This window comes from Sciurus vulgaris (genome assembly GCF_902686455.1).
Source record: "Sciurus vulgaris genome assembly, chromosome: 18".
Classification (NCBI taxonomy): domain Eukaryota; kingdom Metazoa; phylum Chordata; class Mammalia; order Rodentia; family Sciuridae; genus Sciurus; species Sciurus vulgaris.
Window position 1 is genome coordinate 244,636 of NC_136479.1, and position 17,698 is coordinate 262,333.

At 62.4% G+C, this 17,698-nt stretch overlaps 5 protein-coding genes across 10 annotated transcripts in view; 2 read left to right on the forward strand and 3 right to left on the reverse strand.

The window, feature by feature from the left end:
* The window catches only part of NPRL3 (NPR3 like, GATOR1 complex subunit), a 172,181-nt gene that overhangs the window by 121,438 nt on the left and 33,045 nt on the right, over positions 1–17,698 (reverse strand). The gene's annotated exons all lie outside the window — the stretch shown is intronic.
* Positions 242–9,512, reverse strand: RGS11 (regulator of G protein signaling 11). Of its 2 annotated transcripts, none has more exons than XM_079121860.1 (16): positions 7,389–9,512; positions 7,071–7,290; positions 6,896–7,002; positions 6,187–6,238; positions 6,020–6,078; positions 5,638–5,714; positions 5,408–5,489; positions 4,813–4,881; positions 3,680–3,703; positions 3,546–3,607; positions 3,341–3,454; positions 3,129–3,244; positions 2,865–2,952; positions 2,639–2,777; positions 1,366–1,448; positions 242–1,269 (listed from the first exon to the last, which is right to left on the reverse strand). In XM_079121860.1, exons 1-16 carry the CDS (start codon positions 7,449–7,451, stop codon positions 1,155–1,157), a joined length of 1,470 nt encoding a protein of 489 aa, XP_078977986.1. In that variant the 5' UTR covers positions 7,452–9,512; the 3' UTR covers positions 242–1,154. The 2 variants fall into 2 exon arrangements, with proteins under 2 accessions (XP_078977986.1, XP_078977985.1); XM_079121859.1 differs by having other exon boundaries at positions 3,680–3,709.
* Positions 9,394–11,599, forward strand: ARHGDIG (Rho GDP dissociation inhibitor gamma). Of its 2 annotated transcripts, none has more exons than XM_079121871.1 (6): positions 9,394–9,754; positions 10,420–10,599; positions 10,682–10,765; positions 10,943–11,019; positions 11,099–11,162; positions 11,248–11,599. In XM_079121871.1, exons 1-6 carry the CDS (start codon positions 9,682–9,684, stop codon positions 11,445–11,447), a joined length of 678 nt encoding a protein of 225 aa, XP_078977997.1. In that variant the 5' UTR covers positions 9,394–9,681; the 3' UTR covers positions 11,448–11,599. The 2 variants fall into 2 exon arrangements, with proteins under 2 accessions (XP_078977997.1, XP_078977996.1); XM_079121870.1 differs by having other exon boundaries at positions 9,539–9,754; positions 10,943–11,001.
* PDIA2 (protein disulfide isomerase family A member 2) lies at positions 11,687–14,818 on the forward strand. Of its 3 annotated transcripts, XM_079121863.1 has the most exons (10): positions 11,687–11,926; positions 12,463–12,669; positions 12,736–12,869; positions 12,945–13,082; positions 13,155–13,271; positions 13,346–13,471; positions 13,545–13,742; positions 13,840–13,960; positions 14,042–14,223; positions 14,320–14,818. In XM_079121863.1, the coding sequence occupies exons 1-10, from the start codon at positions 11,716–11,718 to the stop codon at positions 14,473–14,475; spliced, it is 1,590 nt and encodes a 529-aa protein (XP_078977989.1). In that variant the 5' UTR covers positions 11,687–11,715; the 3' UTR covers positions 14,476–14,818. The 3 variants fall into 3 exon arrangements, with proteins under 3 accessions (XP_078977989.1, XP_078977987.1, XP_078977988.1); XM_079121861.1 differs by lacking the exon at positions 11,687–11,926 and having other exon boundaries at positions 12,341–12,669; positions 14,042–14,418; positions 14,527–14,816; XM_079121862.1 differs by lacking the exon at positions 11,687–11,926 and having other exon boundaries at positions 12,341–12,669; positions 13,373–13,471; positions 14,042–14,817.
* Positions 14,858–17,698, reverse strand: part of AXIN1 (axin 1) — a 35,862-nt gene continuing 33,021 nt past the window's right edge. Inside the window, exons 9-11 of one of the 2 annotated variants that reach the window (XM_079121844.1) lie at positions 17,563–17,670; positions 16,153–16,320; positions 14,858–15,561 (exon numbers count right to left, since the gene is read on the reverse strand). In XM_079121844.1, the coding sequence (XP_078977970.1) occupies positions 15,435–15,561; positions 16,153–16,320; positions 17,563–17,670 (403 nt within the window). In that variant the 3' untranslated portion in view covers positions 14,858–15,434. The remainder of the gene's footprint in view (positions 15,562–16,152; positions 16,321–17,562; positions 17,671–17,698) is intronic. The other variant, XM_079121845.1, reaches the window with a different exon arrangement.

The following is a 17,698-nucleotide window of genomic DNA, read 5'->3' on the forward strand; positions in this document are numbered from 1 at the left end:
GGTTCCCTCCAACCACAGTCTTCACCTCCTAGACTTCTTACCATGCCACTCAGGGTCCTGGAGACTCTGCCCATTCTGTGCCCCTTGCAACTTGAGGGCCTTAGAGCAGGCTGGGAACAGCTGCCCCAGGAGATGTTAATGCCAGGAGCCCCTCCCATGAGTAGCTTCCTTGGCAGTTCCCTCTCTCTTGGCCAGCATCCTCACCGGCCCCTGCTCACCTTGGCCTGCCAGGGCACAGGTCTCAGCACAGCCCGGAGCCCGAGAGTCTGGGTCCTTCCACCCTCGTCCCACACACTGAGGGAGGCCACCTTTACACCTGAACTGTGCCCACTGACCTTTGCCTCCGGGCCAGCTCACACATACACAGCATGTACACCACATGCTAACACACGTGCACTCGCCAGGAACTGCGTCCACAGTGGGATCAGCTTAGGGCTGAGATTCTTTTATTTCTGTACCAGTGTACAGAAGGGGGAGGATATGGGTCAGCCCTGTGGGAGGGGTTGCAACTCGAAAAGAACCAGCTATGCCTTCAGCCTAGGTCTAGGGAAGTAGGGTGCCCTTGCCTGAGTGGGAAATAACACCAGTGGCCCAGAGGAAGTTTTGGGTGGGAGGAGTGGGCCCTGGCTGTCCTGCGGGAATCGGAGCCTCCTGATCAGAGTGACAGTGTGGCATCATCTGTCAAACCTTGGAAGGGTGCCACGGGTAGCTTGTGAGGGTGGGCGGGACAGGCTGGCAAGGTCTCAGCAGGATTAGGGTCACAGGGCGGTGGAGCTGCTCCTGGGCAGGGTGGAGTGCCCAGAGGCCTGCTTTTCCTCATCTCGTGACAGGTGTCCTATTGTGCCAGCTGTCTTGGTGCCCTCAAGGTGGGGAAGGGCACCCAGTGCTGGCAGAAGGCTGCAGAATGCCAGGACCTCCACAGGGCCTCGGCCTCGCCTTTCGTCTGGGAATAGGTCCTTTCCAGGCCAAGCTTGGCTAGTGAAACCCCTCCTGGAGACCAGTCCCTTCTAAGCAGGCAGTAGCATGTCCGAGGGAAAGGAGAAGCTGTAGAAAGGCTGGCAAGGCTGGGCCCTCTGGACGAGGGAGGAGTGTGCGGAGTTCAGGAGGAGTGGCCCACAATCAGGGTGTCGCTGTGGGGGTGAGCCTGAGCCCACCTAGCTCTCCCCATCACCACCTGCAGGGCTTCCAGCTGCCGTGGGCTCCCCAGAGATGGGTGGCAGAGCAGGGCAGGGGCTGGAGAGCCGCGGCTTCCGCACGAACGGGAACACCCTGTGGCAAGAAGAGGCTGGGACAAGTGGCTGGAGGGCCCTGTCCCCTCCCTGCAGGGCCCTCACCACCCAGTGGGCACAGGGCACCTGAGCTCACCGTCTCTTTGTCTCCAATGGAACCACAGCTTCCGCCAGCAGGCCCTTGTACATGTCAGACTTGAGGAACCTCGGGTAGGAGTCCTGCAAGAGGTGGCATCCTGGCTGGGGCTGGGCTCAGTGGTAGAGCGCTTCCCTAGCACACGTGGGGCACGGGGTTCAATCCTCGGCACCACATAGAGTCAAACGTATTTAAGAAGAGAGCATCCTGCCCTTGACGCCTCCAAGTTCTCACTCAACAGGGCCCGTCCCAGCACTGCTGGGGCCTTGTCCTTCCCACAGAGAGGCTGCTGGTGGCAGCCATCCTTACCTGCCCAGCTCATGTTGGGCAGAGCCAGGGAGACCTGGCTCCCATCTGGTGGGACTACAGTACAACAGAAGATGGGCAGGAGCTGCAGTGCCCACAGATGGAGAGGTGAACCAGGCTGGCCTCAGTATTTTTTCGAGGCCCTGCCCCAAAATAAAAAATAAAAAAGGGCTGGGCTATGGGTTCAATTCCAGTGCCAAAAAAAAGAAAAGAAAGAAAAACCAAGGTGGAAAATGGGTGTGGTAGCACACTCTGCGGCCCAAGCTGCTCAAGAGGCAGAGGCTGGAGGACCAGTTGAGCCCAGGAGTTTGGGGGCAGCCTGGGCAACGTAGCAAGACATTCTCAAAATTTAAAGATAATTTAATTTTTAAAATTAATTTTAAGAACATTTTTAAAGTGCCTGGAGTATTTGGCTCAGTGGTAAAGCACTTGCCTGGTATGCGTGAGGTCCTGGATTTGATACTCAGCACCACATATAAATAAATAAAATAAAAGATCCATTGACAACTAAAAAAATATATATAAAATTTTTTTTTTTAAAAAGCTGAGGGGTGCGTCTCAGTGGTAGAGCACCCCAGTGCCACCCAAACCAAAATGACTTCCAAGCCCGACTGACCACCCTTGGCCAATACAGCAGCCCAACTCTCTGTGTGGGGCTGGGGGTTGAACCCAAGGCCTCGTGCACTCTTCCAACTGAGCTGCATCCCCAGCCCACAACTTGTTATAAAGGATCAGGCATGACTCTGCTGTGGGGTCTGCACATTGGAGAACCATAGCGTAGACAGGAGCGGGAGGGGACTGGGTGGCACACAATGGAGGGCTGCCCATGCTCCGGGCAGAGGAGCGTGGGAAACACCCACTCCAAAGCAAATGCTCTGGACAAAATCCAAACAGGCAAAACAACAAAAAGCAACTGAAACTGAAGGGCCTGTGGGCTTGGGTGGGGACGCCAGCCCAGGCCGGCCACCTTTTTCATGAGCATGTAGATGTGCAGCTGTGCGTCATCCAGGACGTAGCGGTGGGGCTGGCGCAGCCCCTCCAGCGTTCGCTCCATTGTCCGGCTGTCAATATTGACCCACTGGGCAGCGCCGGGAGCCAGGAACTGCCTGGGGTGGAGATAGTGTCTGGCGGGGTGGGGTCCAGGCTGGACATGCCCTCACACTGGCCAGTTGGTACCACCCCACCACACTCACTGGTACACGGTATCCACCAGAGTGGGGATCTGGGCCTGCCCTCCAAAGCGCAGCTCCTCACACGCCTCCCAGAAGCTGAGGTTTTCCGCTGGGGACCGGGGGAGCCAAGTCAGGGGTCCTACCCAGGGGTAGCCAAGATAGGGGTCCCAGGCCAGTTGGGCCAGGAGTATTCTGAGGCGTCCAGTGGGAGCCTAGGAGGAAGGGCCAGGCAGCAGCCTCCCTCAAGCTGCCTGCCGTGAGCAGGGAGGACTGGGGACTTCTCACCACTGAACTCCTTCTGAAGAAAGTCCATGAAGTGGACCCTCCCCATGGGATCATCCAGGAGCTCCTGGAAGCTGAAGCCCCATCGCTCCACACGCGGCTTTGTGGGCACAGCCACCCTGGGAGGAGAGGGTAGGGCTGTGGGCAGGTGGGAGGCTGACTGCCCCCAGTCCCCGGGCAGGAGGCACACCCGCAGTCCCTCAGCCTGTGCTCACATAGGTGCATTCGCGGACCAGTAGGCTTCGTCATCTGTGATCCAGGGGTTGCTGGGCAGACACCCCGCCAGGATGGGGTCGTGTGGCCCTCGCTGGTGACTGAACATCAGGAACCTGGCGGGTGTTCAGGCAGTGCTGAGGGGCCTCAGGGCAAGCAAGTCCAGAAAGGGGCTGGGCTGGGGGTTTCCTGCCCACTTGGACTCACGCCTCAAGGCAAATGGACGACTTCACCCGGGTCCGGCCTAATGCTTTCCTGGAACGCTCGATCTAAGATGCCAGAGCCATGAGTTGGGACCTGGGCTAGAGCATGGGTGGCCCAGCCCCACCCCCAGGACCTACCTCTTGCTTATAGAAATCCAAGCTCTGTGTCTGGAAGGGACAGGTGGCTGCATGACCAGGCAGGTCTCCCCTCGGAGCTGGAAACCCCACTTGCCCAACACCACTAGAGCAGAGCTCCTGCTACACGGATGTGGCAGAGGAAGGTCCAGCACCCCATCCCCTTCCTTGACTCTTTTTAGAGAGAAGTCCCTTCTTCCTCTTTCTAAACCTGGGAGACCTCTGGGAGCCTTCAGTCTGAAGATTTCCAGGATATTCCATAGAACCCTCAGGTTCTCCAAGTGGCCTGGAAGTCCCCCAGTTGTGTTTAACTGGTCATATTTTCAGAGGTATTTAAAGTATTCTTTTAAACAACACATACATGAGAAGTCCTTGTACTGGCATCACATTGGGGACCCAGTTCTAACTCACCCAGGGCATCACAGGGGCCCAGGCCCAGGAGAGTGACTGACCCAGGTTCCCCATTCTCCAGCACGCAGTAGGGCGCTGGAGGTGGTTGTTCCAGACTCCAGCTTGCCCCAACTCTTTGGCTGCCTTTGCACAGGGAAGAGTCAGGGTGCTGAGACAAGAGGACACAATTCTTTCTGGACTCTTGTTTGGGTGGGACAGGCATGAGCAGTTTCCTGTCCAGGGCCTGATTCCTGTGGTCTGCAGGCCACCAGAGGCCCTGAAAGGAGGTGATGTGCCCCAGGTGCAGGCCATAGCCCTGCTTGCCACCCCTCCACATCCCTGGCACAGTGCTGGTCGGGGGAAAGCCCTCCCCTCCCCCAGGCCCACTTCACTTACCTGCACACAGGCAGGTGGGAGGAGAGAGGACACGAGTTAGCAGGGGGCTGGGAGTCACTTTTTTTTGGGGGGGGGGGAGGGGTGCTGGGGTTTGAACTGGGGGCCTTGCATATGCTAGGCAAGCACTCTACCAACTGAGCTATATTCCCAGTCCCTGAGGGGGCATATACCAGGAGTAGAGCAGGACCCTTGGAGTACATTAGGGGCATTTGTGTGGACCAAAGGACAGAAGGGGGATGGGTGAATAAAGCACAGTCCAAGCTGTCCCATGGTGGGTGGTGGGGCGAGGCATGGGCAGGTGGGCCAGGGCAAGTATGTGTGCCAGGGCAGGTGTGTGTGCAGACACTCACCATCTGCACCTGACTGGTGTTGTTGGAGGCCCTCTCTGGGCCCTGCTCCAGCACACTGGGGACCCCAGGCTGCAGAAGGAAGACAGGATAGGGTGCTAGGTCCCTATCCCTAGGGACCCCAATTCTGAAGCTCTTCATCCTTTGACGTGGAAACAGATGTGCAAAGAACCAGTCCTGGTCTGGCCCTGAGCCCCATCCTCTTTACTCACCCCCACCTCCCAGAATGAATCCCCAGAGAGAGGGGTCCTTGAGTCACCTGCCAGACCTGGGTCTGGGGAAGGCCAGATCCCAGGTAGCGTGCAAAGCCCAGTTCTGTTGCAGCTGAGCCTGGCCTTCACAAGGGGCTCAGTCCCCCAGGCTCCCCTATAGCCCTCCCTTAGATCTGCAGAGGACCTGACAGGTCCTGTGGTCTGGGACTACAGGCAGCCCCAATCCTGAATGTCACCTGAACCGCAAAACAACAGTTTCTGTCACCCATCAGGAACAGGAGGGGCATGTCATTCCTACAAACTCAAGTCAGAGTTTCAGGAAAGGTTCCAAGGATGCAGCCAGACCCACATCTACCCAACCCCACCCTCATGGCACAGGGACTCACCGGGGGCCTGTTCACCAGCCAGTATGTCTGCTCCTGGCATGCAATGACCAGCCTGTCCCCTTTCCTGCGCTGCTTAGCTGCCCTGGGGAGCAGGTGGTGGGGGTGGGTGGTAAGCAGAGCCCCCCCCCCCCCATAATCTCTGCTCAGGGCCTGGAGCCTGGGATGTTTTCTGGTTCCAGGGCTGCCAGGCTTGGTGCCAGGGTGTGGGCATGCGTAGGGACAGGGCTCACCGCAGCTGTTCCCGAGCCTGCATCACGACCAGGTCCCAGGTGTGATTGATCTTCTTGTGCAACTGGTCATAATGCTCCTGGAAGCATGAAGTCTCCAGTGGGTGACCCCTCACATACCCAGCTCTGGGACATGGACCCACCTGATGTGTGTGTGTGATCTCTCCAACTGAAAGGGAGGCCAGCCCACCCCAGAGGCCCTGTACAGAGCTGTCTCTCTGGCTCTGGGAGCACTCAGCTGCCCCTTCAGGGTGGGGGCCTGCCCAATGAGAGCAGAGCAGGTGGTGGCATGTATGGATTGTCTCAAGGCCTGAGCCATATGCTCTGGGGCAGACTGTGAGGCGTGGGTTCCTCCTGCTAGACTCAGCCTGCTAGGGGCCCTCACCTTCTCATGGTTGACCAGGGCTCCCTGCTTCCGCATGTTCTTCTTGGCCAAGTAGATGGCTGGAAGGACAGGGAGCAGGCTGCAGAGAGCTAAGCTCTGCCCTGCCCCATGGCATCACCAGCCCTGCAAGCGTGACCCACAGCTAGCCCCAAATCCTCCATACTCACCATAGTCCAGCTCAGCAGGTGGCCACAGAGTGCTTGTCCAGAAGTATGGTGTCTGGCCATGTGCATGAATAAGGGTGTCTGGTATTGCCTGAGCCTTTCCCACCCCAGCTACCCCCCTCACCCTCACAGCTCCCTCTAAGGAGACCGCTGGCCATCTGCCCACCTCAAGTGGTCCAATGGAATGGACCACTTTCCATTCTTTTCACTTGGACTGAGCCCTACTCATGCTTTAGGATTTTGCACAGAGATTGTCTCCCCTCCAGGATAGGGTGGGGGTGGGACTGCTCAAGCCCCGGATGTGGTCACATGCTCTTGGGGTTGCCTGGGTGGCTGATGTGGTCCGGGAAGGGCAGGAAGCAGGCAGGGCTCCACCATGTTCCAATACACACTGGTGCAGGGATCCTGTTCTCACCCCAACACAGCCTTCTTCAAGGTGGGGCTTAGGGACACCCCGGCAGGCAGCTGGCAGAGTTCTCCGCAGATATTGCCTTTTATGGGGGTCTTGGTGTGGCCCCAACAAACTGAATCCCCCACCCCTTAACTTGGCCCCCACCACAGGGACACCTCCAGTCCTGGCCTGGGGGGGGGGGCGGTGGGCCGCCAGCCCGGTGACGTCACCACACCCCCCTGCAGCACCAGCAGGCCCGCCCTCCCGAGTCCCCAGTGACATGCGGGGAGCGGGCAGGGTAGCTCAGGCGCACAACCTGACCTGGAACCTGTAGGGCGTCTCGTCCGGCCGGAGCGCCAGGCTGCGTGGGTCGCGCAGCGGGTATATGTAGCCGTGTTGCGCCAGCAGGCTGCCCAGGTGTAGGGCCTCTGCGGGGGCAGGAGTGAGTGCTTGGCCGGGTCCACCCTCCCCAGCCTCGGGGCTGGCCGACCCTCACCCTCCTCTGAGATGCAGAACTTCCGGACCAGCCATTCCACGACGTCGCCGCCTGCACGGGAGAGGCTGGGTGGGCGCAGGCCGGGCTCCCCGCTCCCCCTCAGGGCCCTCGCCGCAGCCTCACCGGTCACCGCGTGCGGGATGACAGTGATGAGCAGGCGCTGGCTCCGCGTCCGCACGCCCTGGTCGGGATCCTGCATGCTCACGACCATGCGCTCCATCTGGGCGAGGGGGTAGTGAGGGGACGCTCCGCGGTACTCCCAGACCCGGCTCCCGGCGCGCCCTCCAGCCCCCCGGAGCCGCAGGTCGGCGGGCCCACCTTGCGGAGGTACAGCCTCTGCTCGCGGGGGCGCCCGCCGCAGGGCGCTGGGCTAGCGGCCATGCCGAGCAGCGGACATCCGAGTGGCCCCGCCCCGCCCGCCTGCGTTAACCCTTGGGGCCTCGGGCAGAGGCCGGCTGCCCAGCCTGTGTTGGAGAGCCTGAAGCCTCCAGCGGCTACATGCGCGCAGGGGCGCAGGGTACCCAGGGATGCCCTCCTGAGCTCGGCCTGAGCCGAGTGTCCCACTTGCAGCGCTCTTGCAGCGGGGCGAGGGTCCCTGGATGGGGTGGACTCGGACCTGGGACTGAACCAGTAGATAGAGGGTCTCCAGAGGAGGGTCTGAGGGGAATAGGGGTTCTGGGCTTGCGGGAGCCGCCCCCCCCTCCCGTTGCCTGTGTGGGACCCCCCAGCGTGGACAGGCACCAGCAGCGGTCACTGCTGTGAAGTCGGAAGGGCTCGCCGGCCTGAGCAGGGTGTTTCTGTGACCCAAAGCACCAACTGCTCACGACCTGTCTGGGTGCCACAGGTTGGTGTCACCCTGGCTGCGGTCACATGATTATGAGCAGGGCACTCCCAGGAGCGGGTTCAGCTTTTCCCTGAGTCAAAGTTGTCCTGGGGTTGAGGTTTCTGGGAGTGTGTGACACCGTGGGTCCCTAAGCAGGGGTCCCCAGAGTCTGGGGAGAAGGGTAGGGGATGGCCACATCCCCTCAACCGCACAGGGGCTTGGGTGGGACAGCAGGTGAACAGGTCCAGAGTGCCTTGGAACTATAGAAGGGGCTTTACTGGAGAAGGGAGGTCTCAATACTGCCCCTATCCATATTCATCCAGATTCCCAGGGTTTCCTGCACTTTCTTCCCTTCTCCAGCAGCTTGGCCATCCTTCCCTAGATCTCCTGAGATGTGCCCAGGCCCCTCAGGCCCCATTAGGAAGCCCTTTATGAGAAGTAGAAATGCTTTATTATATATTTCTCCTTTCCTCCCTGTCCCCACTCAGGAAGGAAGTGCTGGGGGCCAGGTACAGGGAGGTGGGGTGGGTGGCCTTGGGCCAGGAACCTCCAAACATGGCCAACTGAGTCCATTCCCATGTTGGCAATGCAGATCCAGAATGACTCCAGATAGTGGCGCTGGGGGCTGGGGCGGGCATCTGCCATGGGCAGGGTACTCTTCCATCTCCCTCTTAGATCCCAGGTCACCCATTCCCCATCCCCCTATCTGTCAATGCTACAGGCCACCAGCAGCTGGAGCTGTCCCCAGCCTGGAGACAAGTGACCTAATACCTCCAGTCCTACAGAAAAGGGCAGCAGGGGTGGGTCTCCAGCGTGACCTGGGCCCCTTTGCAAGATTCTGTTTTGTAAAGACAGGGCCAGGTGAAGACCCCTGCCAGACCCCAGTACAGAGGGTTGGCCTTCTGCTTAGTCAGAGGGGCTCTGATCTGATCCCTGAGTGTCCCCCGAAATGGGAATGGGGACAGAGGTGTCTAAGAAAAGTAGGGGTTCAATCTGGTGTTGGGCAACCCCCTTTACTCAAACCCAGCCTTTTGTCGAGTTGTTCCCTGTGGAGTGCCTGCCACCCCTCACCTGCCCTGGCTGATCCCCACACCCATCCCCAGCTCTCAAGTGTCAAGATCAAGAAGCCTGGGCTTCCCTCTCAGCTTCCCTTCTATTTTCTTCATTGTTCTTCTCTTCCGGAGAGCAGGGCCTCCGGAACTGCCTGGGTCCCCAGGCCCCTGCAGACACATACCACCCCCACGGGCACATCCTTCAGTGTCTGTGGCCCAGCCTGTCCCTCAGGGTGCTTGGACCAGCCTGCCCAGCTCCCTCAGTACTGTGGCTGAGCCTCTAGACTGCAGGCCAACCCCCTCCCCCAGCGGGCTGGCCCGGGAGTCCCCGTGGCCCAGACAGCGCCGGCGGGGCGGAGAGGAGGGGTGGCGGAGGGCGGCCGGGCCCAGGTGCGGCCTGGCCGCCGGCGGCTAATGAGCGCCGGGGGACGCGGGGGCAGGGAACGCACCTGCTGCACTCAGGCCCGCCCGCCCGAAGGGCTCGGGGAGACCGGGTTCCCGCGGGCGCCGCGGGGCGGGGCGGGCCGCGGCGGCAGCGGGTTCGGCCGGGTGCCGGCGCGGGGCGGGCGACACGCGCGTCTCTGCGGGCTGCGCGGGGTCCGCGGAGCGGCTGGGGGCGCGCGGCGCGGGCGCGGCGCTGGGCGCGGGGGGCGCTCCCGGCCGGGATGAGCTCACCGCAGTCGCGCCGGGGCTGAGCCGAGCCGGGCGGCGGCTCCGCGTCGGGCCGCGCGCCACCATGCTGGGCCTGGACGCGTGCGAGCTGGGGGCGCAGCTGCTGGAGCTGCTCCGGCTGGCGCTGTGCGCCCGAGGTGAGCGGCCGGTCGGTCGGGCGGCGGCCACGTGGGCGGGGGGCCCTCCCCGCGGCAACTTCGGGGGCGCGCGGGGACCTCCTGGTGCCGCCCCGGCCTGACTCCAGCGGGGGTGGGGACCTGGTTCCCGGCGACCCGCAAAGGAAAGGAAGCCCAGGGTCGCGTTCGTCTGAAGCCGGGGAGGCATGGGTTTCTCGCCTAGGTGGGGCTGGGGCTCCGGAGAGCCCTGGTCTGGAGGGGCTAGAGCATTTGGGGAAGGGTCCAGCGGTAGGGAGCCCCGGGAGGCCCCTGGGCCTCCACTCTGCAGTAGTCCCAGCCCTGTGCCCCCCGCTTGGGGTCGTCGTTCCTTTAGGATCGGCCCCAGAGTCAGGGAGGGTCCCTGGATGGACATCTGGCCTACAGCAAGCCGGCCACCCCTTGGCCAGGTGGCATGGGAGCCTCCTCCAGCTACCAGGGCTTCTGCTGGAGAGGCAGGTGGGATGCTGCCTGTGTCCTCCGAGCCCTCACTGCTGTCCCTGGCCCGTCCTCCCCTGAGCACCCACCTGCTCTCCTTCCTAGTTCCTTTGGGCAGTGGGAGGCACAACTGGCCAGATTGGGGGGAGCCGGTCTCCAGCATGTGCTGGTCAGCTGGTGGCAGCAACTCATAAACCTTGCCCAACTCCCAGTCCTCCTGGCCGACAAGGAGGGTGGGCCAACACCACTGGAGGAGGCACTGGACGAGGCCGTGCCCGAGTACCAGGCACCTGGGAAGAAGAGCGTGCTGGAGATCCGGCGACTGGACCCGGAGGATGAGAGCCTCACCAAGTACAAGCGGGCGCTGCTGGGAACCGTGCCGCCTGTAGTGGGTATGGGCATGGGCCCTGGGCGTCGAGGGCTGCGCCTGGGTGGGGAGCCGCAGGGCATGCTGTGGACATCGATCCTCCTCAGATCCCAGCCTGCCCAACGTGCAGGTGACCAGGCTGACGCTGATGTCGGAGCAGGCTCCGGGGCCCATCACCATGGACCTCACAGGTAATGCTCTGCAGACCACCCCACCCATCTCTGGAGCAGAGACCTCGTAGGACCCCTGTGCCCCATCCCAAGCCCTGGGCCCATCACTGCGGCCCTGAGGGTGCCACAGCCTGGTGGGCTCCTCAGGCAGGGTGAGTCCACCCTGGAGTGAGAGCTTACCTGCCATTTCCCTCCCAGGGGACCTGGCTGCGCTGAAGAGCCAGGCATTCATCCTGAAGGAGGGTGTTGATTACCAGGTGAAGGTCACCTTCAAGGTGAGGGCAGCTGCGGTGGGGGCGCCAGCCAGCCAGGGCCCCGGCCCCAGAGGAGCCCTTAACGCCATCCGTCCCACAGGTCAACAAGGACATCGTCTCTGGCCTCAAGTGTGTGCACCACACCTTCCGCCAGGGCCTGCGCGGTGAGGGCAGCGTGGAGGGCAGTGGCGGGTGAGGGGTGAGATGGGGCGGGTGGAGGGCAGCCCTGATGCCCTGTCCCTCCCGCAGTGGACAGGGCTGTCTACATGGTGGGCAGTTACGGCCCCCGGGCCCAGGAGTACGAGTTCGTGACTCCAGTGGAGGAGGCACCGAGGGGCGCACTGGCACGGGGCCCCTACGTTGTCAGGTCCCTCTTCACGGACGACGACAGGACAGCCCACCTGTCCTGGGAGTGGGGCCTCCATGTCTGCCAGGACTGGAAGGGCTGACTCCCTGATCCAGCCTTTCTCCCCACCTCTGTCCACTGCTGCAAGGGACCCCAAGCTCTCCCAGCCCCTGGTCAGTGACCAGACCCCGCCCTCCCTCCGTCCTGCACCCTCGCCTGGCGCTGTGCCCCATTAAACGTCGTGTCACTGCCCTCCGTGTGGCCTCTCTCTGGCTTTGTCGTCCCTGAGAAAGGGCCCAGGTGCTACGTGGCGATTGCTGCTTGGTCCCCAGTCCCCTTATCTGCCCCGGCCTCTGGGGCCCGGCACTGCTATGGACCGCCAGCTTCTGCCTGTGCTGCTGCTGCTCCTGCTAGGGGCCTCAGGCCTACAGGGGCAGGGGCAGGGACCTGAGAGGCCCTCAGAGGATCTCCTGGAGGATGCCCCTGGGGAGGAGGTCCCCCAGGAGGACGGGATCTTGGTGCTAAACCACCGCACCCTGGGCCTGGCCCTGCGGGAGCACCCAGCCCTGCTGGTGGAGTTCTGTGAGTGTTTGGGTCAGTGGGCTGGGGACCACAGGGACCACCAAGGCTCTCCAGCCCGTCCTGTGGACTGAAGGACCTTTCTAGGGGCACTCTGCCCCCATACCCCAGGCTTCCAAGGTGCACCCTAGGGCAGGGAGCTCTGGGACTGAGCGTGGAGGGTGGTGGGTATGCAGGTGACCCGGGGACATGAGACACCCTGCTTGCCCATCTGTGGCCTTGTGTTGACACCCTTGCCTCACAGCCACTTCTCTGAGCTACTGGTGGCAGGATCTCCCTGCATGCTCTCCGCAGGGCTCTGGGTGCGTGGTCACCCTTTGTGCACGTCCAGCCGTTCCTCCCGGCAGCCTCAGGAGTCCCAGCCAGGACGCTCAAACTCTCTGGCTCTTCCTTGCTGTCCCTGGGGACCCAAGCCTGGGGATCTTGAGGACCTGGCTCTGGGTCCTGAGGAGAGTGTGCACAGGCACGCCCGCTGCCCGGGACCTGGTGGGGAGCGGGTGTGGCTGCAGAGGCCTGGCACTCATGGCCTCATCCCTCAGACGCCCCATGGTGCGGGCACTGCAAGGCGCTGGCCCCTGAGTACATCAAGGCTGCTGCCCTGCTAGCAGCTGAGTCGGCCACGGTCATGTTGGCCAAGGTGGACGGGCCTGCGGAGCCGGAGCTGACTGAGGAGTTTGGTGTAACCGAGTACCCCACGCTCAAGTTCTTCCGTGACGGGAATCGCACACACCCGGAGGAGTACACAGGTGTGGGGTGGGCACGGCCTGGGTGGGTGGGGTGGGGCCTGCCTAGACTGAGGGCATACTCCACAGGCCCCCGGGAGGCCAAGGGCATTGCTGAGTGGCTGAAGCGGCGGGTGGGGTCCAGTGCCACCCGGCTGGAGGATGAGGAGGGTGCCCGAGCACTGATGGATGCTGGGGATGTGGTTGTCATTGGCTTCTTCCAGGTAGGCTGGGTTGGGGGCCAGGCCATGGGGGCAGCACTGGTGCTACCTGCCAGCCTAACAGAGCTGGGCCTGTAGGACTTGCAGGACAAGGATGTGGCCACCTTCCTGGCCCTGGCTCGCGATGCCCTGGACGTGACGTTTGGCTTCACTGACCGGCCACAGCTGTTTCAGAAGTTTGGCCTCAGCAAGGACACCGTGGTTCTCTTCAAGAAGGTGAGTTGGCCAGAGCTGAGGGCCAGGGCTGAGGGCCAAGGCTGAGGCCCACACTGACCCTCCTGGTGTCAGTTTGATGAAGGACGGGCCGACTTCCCAGTGGAAGAGGAGCTGGGCCTGGACCTGGGGGACCTGTCCCGCTTCCTCGTCATTCACAGCATGCACCTGGTCACGGAGTTCAACAGCCAGGTGAGTTCAGCAGCCACCTGGGTGCAGTGCTGGGGTCCAGGGTGGGCCCTGGGTCACAAGCAGCCACTCCACAGACATCCCGAAGGATCTTCTCTGCCAAGATCCTCAACCACCTGCTGCTGTTCGTCAACCAGACGCTGGCTTCTCACAGGGAGCTCCTGGCAGGCTTCAGGGAGGCAGCTCCCCCGCTCCGGGGACAGGTACTAGGGGCCAGTCCTGGGAGTCCAGGAGGGAGGGGGGACATGGTGCCCAGCATGGACTCCCTGCTGGCAGGTGCTGTTTGTTGTGGTGGACGTGGCTGCCAATAATGACCACGTACTGCGGTACTTTGGCCTCAAGGCCGAGGAGGCCCCCACCCTGCGCCTGGTCAACATTGAGACCACCAAGAAGTATGCACCCACAGGCGGGGGGCCCATCAGCTCAGCTTCTGTGGCAGCCTTTTGCCAGACAGTCCTCAGTGGTGAACTCAAGGTGAGCCGGCTGCACCACAGGGCAGGCAGGGAGGGGCTCAGCTGCTCTTGGGGTCCTCTCCCCCCACAACACCCAGAGCTCCTGGCCTGGCCCACAGCCCTACTTCCTGAGCCAGGAGGTCCCCCCAGACTGGGACCAGCGGCCCGTCAAGACCCTCGTGGGCAAGAATTTTGAGCAGGTGGCTTTTGATGAAACCAAGAATGTGTTTGTCAAGTTCTGTGAGTGCTGAGGCCAAGGCACGGGGGTTGGGTGGGGTGGGCAGGTATGGACCCAGCTGGCCAAGCTTGACTCCCCCCCAGATGCCCCGTGGTGCAGCCACTGCAGGGAGATGGCCCCAGCCTGGGAGGCACTGGCTGAGAAGTACAGGAACCACGAGGACATCATCATCGCCGAGCTGGACGCTACAGCTAATGAGCTGGAGGCCTTCGCTGTGCCCGGCTTCCCCACCCTCAAGTACTTCCCTGCAGGGCAGGATCGGAAGGTGAGGAGCTGGGGCGGAGGCAGCCAGGCCTGTCTTTGGGGCTGGTGCTGGTCGGGTGGGGACCCAGGAGCCCCTTCAGGCCCCACTCCTCCTCAGATAATGGAGTACAAGGGCAGCAGGGACCTGGAGAGCTTTTCTAAGTTCCTGGACAGTGGGGGTGAGCTGCCAGCGGAGGAACCCACGGCCCCCTTCCAGGTATGCACCCTGTCCAGGGTTCCAGGCCCTGGACGGTTCCCCTCCAGGCAGGGCTGACGGGACAGGGGTGGCCTGAGGGCAGGGCTGAGCCTCTGTGGTCCTTTCTAGGAGCCACTAGCCAATGCCAGCATGGGGCCCAGGGAGGAGCTGTAGCCACCAAGTTGCTGCCAGCCTCAAGTGGTGCGTGGCCCCTGGCTGCAGAAGCTGTGCTGTGAATAAAAAGCTTTGCCCCTGGATTGTGTGTGGTTCCTGGTGAGGCTGGCAGCATGGGGCTCGGCCAGCCGGGGTCTCCTGGGGCCTGCTGCACTGGGTGAGGGCCGTTCTGCAGCCACTGCCTGCAGCCCCCCGCTTGGCCAGCGTGACCCCCTTCCACTGCTGGGTTGAGGAGGGCAACGGCCAGCTGGGCCCACCAGTTGCAGACAGGCACCCCACAGCCAAGGCAACTCCAAAAACTTTTATTCTTTACTATCCAAGTACCTTGAAAAGATCATTGTACAAGTCATCCTGTGAAAAACAGGCCGGGTCAGCCCCCTGCTGGCCCTGGCCTGAGAAATGTACATATTTACAGGGGCCCTTCGGAAGGAGGGTCCCGACCCGCTGAGCTGGCGGCCAGGAACAGGCGGAGCAGGGCCATGGTGCTGCTGCGGGATTCACACAGTGACAGGCGGGAGGGCGTGTTGAAGGCACTCAGTGACAAGTACAATCTGAGGGGTCCCTGCACCCAGCCTGGGCCTGACCAGGTGCCGGAGCAAGTCCAGGGGCAGAGGTGACACCAGTGCTTGGGACCAGTGAGGCCTATGGGTTTCGAGGTGGACAGCAGGGGCTGCGGGGTCTTCCACAGCTCCAGGCAGGCTGCCCGGCTCATGGTCTCTGCTATTGCTATGGTGGGCCTTCCTCTGGGGGCCAGGCAGACAGGCCGTGGGACACTCCGAGGGGCCCAGGGCAGTGGCACTCCTGGGCCTCCCCAGGACCCTCCCCAGGGGCTCCGTGGCTGTGTGCTCTGCTGGCCGCCTGCATCAGTCCACCTTCTCCACCTTGCCGATGATCTTCTCCTCGAAGACAGGCAGGACGGCCGCATCCTCCCGAACCTCCTCAAACACCACCCCGCAGTCGAACTCGTCGCTCACTTTCTTGAAGTAGTACCTGGGGACAGGGGGCCGTGCTGGTATGAGGGTCCTCCCCCAGGGCCCACAAGCTGGTCCACCTGGGGCCATGTGGGTGGAGCCCACCTCTAGGGTGCAGCTCCCGGCCTGCTTGGAGGGCCCACAGCCCCTGAGAGCCCGGGCCTGGCCCAGGTGCTGCCACAAGGGGCAGGCAGCTGTTAGGCACTGGCCTCCTCCTGCAGCCAGCTCGGCGACAGAGACCCGTCCAGTGGGCAGGGACTGACCTGGCAGCCTCCACCAGACTCTGGGATTGGCCCTTGGGGTCCTCTCTACCCTCTGTCCTTCTCATGAGGGCTGCCAGCTTCTGCCATCAGGCAGGAGGCGCTGAACCGTGAGGCTGGAGCCCAGGTCGGCCCAGCATGTGCGCTGACCCGTCTGGGCCTGTTTCCCACCTTTAGGCTGAGGCCTGGTGTGCCCACTGCCCCATCTGGCTGGGAGAACTGGGCTCAGGGTGGACGAGGACGGGACGAGGTGGGAAGGCAGCTCTTCCTGCACAGCAGCAGCCAGCACACAGGGTGGCTCTCCTGGCTGGGTACGGGGACCTCGCCAAGGCCCCAGGCCCTCCTCTTACCTGTAGCTGCCCTTCTTGGTCAGCAGGTCCTTGAACTGGCCCAGGGTGACCGTGCGGCCCCTCACCAGGGTCCGGTAGGGAATGGGCTCCCCGCAGAAGTAGTAGGCCACAACGATGCTGTCACAGGGCTGGGCACTCCCACTGCCGGCCCTCCTCTGTGCCTTTGTCCTGGAGGGGAGAACAGCAGCTGCTGGACCTGCCCACTGCCTGTGCAGGGCAGCTGGGGGCCCTTGCCCAGCAGCTCCATGACTGCAAAGACCTTCCCACATGGAAGTCACCCTGGCCAGTCCCTGCTGGCCTCCCAGGAGAGGCTCCACTGCCTGGTGGGTGGTCGGCACGCAGCTTCTCACTGCAGTCAGGCTGAGTCCACACCATTCCCATGACCAGGTGGCCACCTGCTAGTACCTGAGTAATACCTGAGTTCTAGAGCTCTTGAAATATCCAAAGGGCCAGGACAGGACAATTGGATTTCAAAGCAAATGTCCCCACAGGCTACAGCCTGTGACCTCCAGAGCCAGGGAGGCCAGCACTGCCCAGGAGGTGGGCAGGTACTATATGGCCTCTGTGTTTGGGATGGCAGATCACAGCCCTGTGCTCCCAGGGCCCCAGCACAGAAGCTGCTGGGCACAACAGGCTTGGCCTCTGGTCCCCCAGCTGGGCACACCAGTGGAAAGCAATGTGGCACTTCTCTCCCCTGCCCCCAGGTGACCGGGCTGCCTTGGCAGTGTGACTGTTCTGCACGCCGGGCTCCCAGGCACCTCTTGTGCTCTAAGAGGTCCCAGGGGCCATCAGAGGCGCCAATTCGACAGGGTCCACTTCTCCAGGGACAGGAGGAAGGAACAGAGTCTCTGCAACACCCTGCAGCACTCTGCTCATGGCCGAAGGCCTGGGGACTCCCATCCTCAAGTCCCTCTTGGGGGATCCCCCTCCTCCTGCCTGGAGCAGGAACCAGGAACGGGGAGGTCGGCCATGTCCACGTGCCGCAGGGCAGGAGGAGATTCGTTCCTGGCTCTGGCCACTCACGCTGTCCAGGCACCACTCCAAGTAACCCCTGTCTAAAGCCCCTGGAGTCATTTCAAGGGACATGGCTGCGTCCCCAGCCCTGTTCAAGATCATCGTGGACCCCCTGTGGCCCCAGCCTGGGCACAGGCAAGCTCAAAGTAGGAGGTAGCGCCTGCTTAGATAGGTCATTGGCTCAGACACACATCAGCCGTCTGGCTGCTGTCTCCACAGGGCAGCAGGTGACTTTCTGGGCAGGGACAGGAGGGAGGGCGGGGATTTGGTGGCCTTTCTCCAGTCCTGGCTCTCTCCAGACATGGTGCCTGAGCTTGTGCCCAGAACAGCTGCTCCACCTGGGGCGGCCCGGATGGCTGGGTGGGTGGTGGTGGGAGGCCCTCCTGGCACACGTACTCTGTCTCGGAGAGCTCCAAGTCCGACACGGCTGGCACCACGCTCAGCACAGGTGTGCACGCTGGCCTGACACAGGCGCGTCCCCGCTGCATAACCGCCTGCACATACCTAGAGAACAACCCGCGTCACTGGGGAG

What these genes read in the sequence shown, in the direction of transcription:
- RGS11 (XM_079121859.1), bottom strand. Translation starts at nt 7,451, where the DNA reads ATGGCCGCTAGCCCAGCGCCCTGCGGCGGGCGCCCCCGCGAGCAGAGG. An exon ending in AGAGGCTGTACCTCCGCAAG is followed by an intron (nt 7,291 to 7,388) that starts GTGGGCCCGCCG and finishes CCCCTCGCCCAG; the next exon opens with ATGGAGCGCATGGTCGTGAG. An exon ending in CAGGCTCGGGAACAGCTGCG is followed by an intron (nt 5,490 to 5,637) that starts GTGAGCCCTGTC and finishes CCTGCTCCCCAG; the next exon opens with GGCAGCTAAGCAGCGCAGGA.
- ARHGDIG (XM_079121871.1), top strand. Translation starts at nt 9,682, where the DNA reads ATGCTGGGCCTGGACGCGTGCGAGCTGGGGGCGCAGCTGCTGGAGCTG. An exon ending in AACCGTGCCGCCTGTAGTGG is followed by an intron (nt 10,600 to 10,681) that starts GTATGGGCATGG and finishes GATCCTCCTCAG; the next exon opens with ATCCCAGCCTGCCCAACGTG. An exon ending in CTTCCGCCAGGGCCTGCGCG is followed by an intron (nt 11,163 to 11,247) that starts GTGAGGGCAGCG and finishes TCCCTCCCGCAG; the next exon opens with TGGACAGGGCTGTCTACATG.
- PDIA2 (XM_079121863.1), top strand. Translation starts at nt 11,716, where the DNA reads ATGGACCGCCAGCTTCTGCCTGTGCTGCTGCTGCTCCTGCTAGGGGCC. An exon ending in ACACCCGGAGGAGTACACAG is followed by an intron (nt 12,670 to 12,735) that starts GTGTGGGGTGGG and finishes CATACTCCACAG; the next exon opens with GCCCCCGGGAGGCCAAGGGC. An exon ending in CTGCAGGGCAGGATCGGAAG is followed by an intron (nt 14,224 to 14,319) that starts GTGAGGAGCTGG and finishes ACTCCTCCTCAG; the next exon opens with ATAATGGAGTACAAGGGCAG.